Source organism: Heliangelus exortis, chromosome 2 (assembly GCF_036169615.1).
Source record: "Heliangelus exortis chromosome 2, bHelExo1.hap1, whole genome shotgun sequence".
NCBI classification, from domain to species: Eukaryota; Metazoa; Chordata; class Aves; order Apodiformes; family Trochilidae; genus Heliangelus; species Heliangelus exortis.
Genome location: NC_092423.1, coordinates 118,788,109 through 118,794,069, shown reverse-complemented (window position 1 = coordinate 118,794,069; position 5,961 = coordinate 118,788,109). Strand labels below are relative to the sequence as shown.

General features: G+C 43.9%; 1 protein-coding gene across 1 annotated transcript; it reads left to right on the top strand.

The window, feature by feature from the left end:
- The first annotated feature begins 373 nt into the window (after positions 1-373).
- Positions 374-2,906, top strand: MSC (musculin). Its single transcript, XM_071737771.1, has 2 exons — positions 374-1,015; positions 1,827-2,906. The coding sequence occupies exons 1-2, from the start codon at positions 494-496 to the stop codon at positions 1,911-1,913; spliced, it is 609 nt and encodes a 202-aa protein (XP_071593872.1). The 5' UTR covers positions 374-493; the 3' UTR covers positions 1,914-2,906.
- The last annotated feature ends 3,055 nt before the right edge of the window (positions 2,907-5,961 follow it).

Genomic DNA, 5,961 nt, shown 5'->3' with positions numbered 1-5,961 from the left:
CACAAGCGGGATCAGCCCTGGGGTTGTTTTCCATTCTCCGGGGAGGGGAGAGGGCTCTGGATCCGTGGAAAAGAGCCCATTCGCACGGCGGCCTGACTCCCCAGAGCACACATACGTCTGAAGGCATCCCCGCCTCTTCCCCACTTCACGAAGCTGACCCCGCGCAGGGGACAGGGGGCTGCGCGCAGAGCTGCGCCGGGCAGCGCGGAGAGGCACCGCCCCCGGAGAGGGGCTCAGCAGGGTCCGACCCCCTCCTCCGCGCCCCCACTCCTCCCCTCTGCCCGGCAGATGGTTTGGTGGGCAGACACCCGATATATAGCGCTGTCAAGGGGCGCATCCCCCCGCCGCGCCCCCCTTCCCACCCCCCCGCCCCTCCGCGCCCCCACGGACTCTTCGCGGAGGGGCCGCCCCGCGCTGGGCCCACTCCGCGCCCCGTCCGTCCGCCTCCTCCTGCCTGCCTCGCCGCCCGCCTCCCTGCCTCCCTCCCGGGGCGATGTCCACGGGCTCCGGGAGCGAGGCGGAGGAGCTGCCCGAGATGGACCTGCGTGCTTTGCAGCTGGACTACCCGCAGCCGCCCGCCAAGCGCCAGCCCCGCGGGGACCTCTACCCCTCGGGGGACAACTCCTCGGCGGCGGAGGAGGAGGAGGAGGAGGAAGAAGAGGAGGAGGAGGACGGCGAGGGCAGCTGCGCGGCGGGGCAGGCGGGCAGCGGCTGCAAGAGGAAGCGGGCTCGGGGCGGCGGCCCGGGGGGCAAGAAGGCGGTGTCGGGGCCGAGGGGGCCGGCGCCGGAGGGGAAGCAGTCCCAGCGCAACGCGGCCAACGCGCGGGAGCGGGCGCGGATGCGGGTGCTGAGCAAGGCGTTCTCCCGGCTGAAGACCAGCCTGCCGTGGGTGCCGCCCGACACCAAGCTCTCCAAGCTGGACACGCTGCGCCTGGCGTCCAGCTACATCGCCCACCTCCGGCAGCTCCTGCAGGAGGACCGATACGAGAACGGATACGTCCACCCCGTCAACCTGGTGCGGCGGGGAGTGGGGAGAGGGGGGCGCGGAAGGGCGCGGAGGCGGGAGGAGACCCAGGCTCCTTCGGGATGTGCGGCGAGGGGCACCTGCAGGGAATCGCGGGGGAACCCCCGGGGTAGCACCCGGGATAGCCCCGCCGGCCCGAACCCCACACCGGGCACGGCTGGCGGCTCTCAAGGTGTTCCCCTCCTAGGAGAAGCCGCGGGCAGCCCCGATTTCTTCCTGAATCCCCAGTGCTCCTCGACCTGGGGGCGACCCAAGAGCGGGTTTTGGCCTACGGTGACGGCGGATGTGCCCGTTCTGGGGAGTCAATTTAGGGAACCCTAAAGAAATAAATTCCTCGGGCATTACGCAAGCTCCATGTCCGAAAAAGGAGTAATTAGCCCCGCGGGCTGGCTTGGAGCACACGCAAGCCGTCATTAGTTCATCGGTACAAAACTAAATGTCTGATGCATGCCACGGGGGTATAAAGGTTGTTTATATAGTGCGGAGTGATAGCTTTGGCAGGGTTTCTGTGCTTTCTCTTTAAAGAATTACGCAAAGCAAGTTGCAAAGCAAGATAGGGGTTGCATTTTGAGGAGAACAATTGCTCCTCACCGTTGCAGCCCTATTGCAGAGCATTTAATTGCAATGAAAAATGGAATGAAAATATTTGCTAGAGGAACTCAGCTCTCTGTGCTTCCCACAGGGACTAAAAAAATGGTGACGTGTTTGCAACTGAATAGTTAGACATCTATCAGTAATAGAGCTCCAGTTTCATACCAGGATAAACTTTCTAATATTAATTTTTTCCCCCCTTTTTTTACAGACATGGCCGTTTGTGGTTTCAGGGAGACCTGACTCTGATACCAAAGAAGTTTCTACTGCCAGCAGATTATGTGGAACTACTGCATAGTCAAAGTAAACTGTGGTTTGTTTTTTGTTTTGGGTTTGGGTTTTTTTTGTTTTTTTTTTTTAATCTTTTTTTCTTATGGGCTGGATATTTTTGAGAGCTGTGGTTTATCAGCTAAAGACTAGAAGATGGGGACAAACCCATCTCCAGCAGTGTTTAATCTGTGTCCCTCGTGATTCTTTTCCCTAAGCGTTCTGAGGGAACTTTACTGAAAGCAGTAAGGAAGGGAGAAAGTGGAAATCAGTTTTTATGAACTGACTGCAAGCATCTAAGTCTGAGATTTGGAAAGGCCTTCTTTGGCTTCATCATTCTTACCACTGCCTGAGGACCTGTTGTTCTGAGGCTATTAAACTAATGGAAGAAGAATATAATGATATAGAATTAACAGCATGGACCAAAATACAACTCTACAAACTAACTTCAAACAGTGTTATTTGTATTCTAAAGCAAAGCAGTATTTTAGAGTAGCTTTGAATCTCAGATAGATTTATAATATATTTTGATGGCTTTTTTATTCATGGATCCGGTTTACTGCAACTATGCAAGGAGTAGTCATACTTTTTTTTTTCTTTTTTTTTTTTTTTTTTTTTTTGTCCTTTAGCCAGTCTTCTTAAAGACATGTAAGTGGCTACATTCTGCACTTAGGCTACCATCCGTTGGAATTAAACTAATTCCTCTGGTTATGTCTTGAAATGACACATGTAATAGTGTGGGACTGTTCCCAGAAATGTGGCACAGTTTCTGTGTCTTAATCTGGAAGGGAATTCTGCATACCCTAACACCACAGTGCATGTGTTACAAAGAATGAATTTTATGATGCTGCAAAATAATAAGAATTCACAATGTTTTAAACATTTTTCCTGTACTGTCATGCTTATCTTTGAAAAGTTTACCCTCAAATTCAAATGCTGTAATAAAAGAAGAGGCCATCAAATAAGTTGCAAATGTAAATAACTCTATTTTTTTATAAATGACAATAAAAGCTTGGTTACAATGGATTACTGGTAGCGTGATGGTGTGTGTCTGCATCAATATAGGAACATCTTTGGAATTCATGCTGTTGAAATCTGCTGTAATAAATGCAGTTATCTTCCTTATCTCTTGAGAGAAGATGCATCTCCAGCAGCAGAACCAGATAAGAAGAGTTTCAACCCAAAGAATTCACGAGGTACAGTACTGTATCAATCAGTTGGGAAAAATAAATTTTAACAATTTACAGAATTTTACTGTCATAATCCTTCTGATGAATCAGGAAAATAACTGCATTAAGAAATGGATGTCGGTCATTTGTTCCTCTTCACAGCATGAAAGGTAGTGTAAGGACTCCTTTTGCTGCTCTTTTTCATTTTACATTTCCATCACTTGTCTGTTTTGCTTTTATTTGTATTTGTGCAGTGGAGAAGTCAGCTGAGCTTTCCTAGTTGAGAGCAGACTGTTCCTGTTTGAAGATTAAAACTCCTGAGATAAGATTTTGTTTTTCTCAAAATATTTTATCAGTGGTTAATTCACAACAAAGGAGAAGGCTGAATTGCCATAGAAATGAAAAAGCCTCCTCGTCTTCATTAAAGCCAGGAGGAAGAAACACTTGCTTAGCAAGAACCAGTTTAACCTGGTGTCTGGTCAGGTCATCCTAAATCATGGATTTCTGTTTTGAAATACTGCTTAGAAGCCCAAGACTGACAATTGGCAGTGTCTTTCAAGTAGATAAAACGCAGAAAATTGCTTTTCTTGTGAAGTGTAAATAGTCCAGAGCTCCTGCACAATAAAATGAGAGCTCAGCTCAGGATCTACTGAAATTTTTGCTTCCAGTGATTTGAGGGCAAGCTGTACAGAGACCACAATCTAATTTATCTTCCAGTTTTATCCAGAGAAAGGCTGTGAAGGAAGGAAGGAATCCTAATTTGTAGTTATGTAATACGCTGGGACTCAACTGACCTTCTCTAGGAAGCTTTCTAAAAAGAAAAGAATATAAACAGCAAATCAAAAAGGAAGGACTTTGAGGAAGGCATAAGGTATAAAAAGACCTCAACCGATGTTTATCAGAACCCTAGAGAAAAGATTATTCAGGAATTTAACTAAGGTGCTACTTGAGATAATCTCAGTCCTGATACTCAGCTGCTTTTGGCCTTGATCCCAGCTGTAACTGGTTAACAACTCTGGGAGATCAGACAAACAAGAGAAGCATGGAGAACTTTAAAGATTATAGAAAGGTGCACCAAAAATGATGGAAAAAAATGTTCAGGGTAAATTCCCAAATATGGTTACATGAAGTGAATACAGTAGGTCAAAATTGGAGTATGACATGAAAAAAAACCTTCCATCCATGCACCATACTACATGCTCTCAAATATTTTTTTTCCTTGTGGCTACATAGTATATAAAAAATAATTTCTTAATAAAATAATGAAGACAGTGACTGTATTTATTACTTTTCTAACAGACACATCCAGATGATGACTATGATACAGACTATTACTGGTTTTTGAAAAATATACAATGATCACAGGTAACATTCCAGGTCAAAATCTTAAGAGAAAATTACAGCTTTCAGATAGCAAATGTTGTATAAGACTCAGCTCTTTGTTTTAAATAACTCTACACAGAGATACATGTATTAGTGTGTACTTATTTATATTAATACGACAATTAGGTATGTTTGGATTTCTCAAACAAGAATCTGATATTTCAAACCATTAACTTAATCCTTGGATTCATAAATACTTTTTCTGAAAATTAAATTAATCTTTCCTTTTGTCTCTCAGTGAGTAGTATTATGTGATTAGGTAAAAGTACAGGTAAGAGAACAGGTGCCTTGTGGGCTTCTCCTGAGATGAAGGCTGCTGTCTTGCCAGGGAAGTGCCAGGAGATCAAGTATTCTGCATTCCCCCCTTACAAAGAGACACCAAAAATACATGGACATAATTTTGAATCCTCTTTTTAAACTCTCAAAAACTTACCTTATAGTTTTACACCCCACAAGCATGGAAAGTAAGAAATACAGGCATTTTTATTAGATTCAGCAAGCATACACTTTGTGATTATTTTGTTACATTAATGACATATTTGTTCCTTGACACAAGGTACAAGGCAAACCCTTCTCGATCCCATAATGGTATGCAAATATTCCTAAGGATTTATTTTACAAATAAAATGCCAAATCATATGCAACTCATATTCAGCTGAGGTTTTCACAGTTTTCATGTGAAACCTTACAGGCAGAATACCTGCACTTTGACTTTCCGGGCAGTCAGTCCCTATAAAAAGAGGATCACTTTTTTCCCAGAATTATTTTATGACTTGAGACTTGTATAAATACCATAGCAGAACTTTTTATTGCCTATTTTATGTAGGACTCTGTTAGAGCAGCAAGCTAACATCTCCATCATGAAACCATTCCTTTCCAATATATGTTTGCTTTCACAAGGAAAATAGATCTCACATATTGAAAATGTTAAGACTGCTGATCTGAGGAAAAGAAACATAGTTTGCATATAAGAAATACCTAAGCCATACCTTTCCCCTTTAGTGACTTTATACACATGCTATTTAAAGAACTCTCTTGATATGCTATGGATTCAGAATTAAAAAATTATGTTTCTCAGCTAAGTAAAATTGACTACATGAAAAGTACAGTAGTAATGGGGGTGAAAGAACAAGTTGAAGAAATTAAATCTAAAATCTCAATAACAATCTGAAATGGCTCTCTCTTCATAGACTCTAGAAGGACCACAGTGTGATTAGTTGTGTGATTCAGTTAAATGTCTCATGTTTCAGTTAACTACCTAGCACTCTGAAGGATAAAACCATGTTTAAATGGACTAAATTTTACATAAGCCAAGTGAGATAAAAAGAAGGGGGATTTAGAGCTACCCACCAATACAAGATTATAGTAAGCTGATAAGCAAATAATAACATTATTTGAATACAGTAACACAGAAAGATGTCTATTCAACTGGAGAACAGTCACTTGTCCACAAGTGGCTAATTCTATATATCAGCAAATTCACATTTGGTAAAACTGTATGGATTCTTACTAAGAATTCTTAATGGC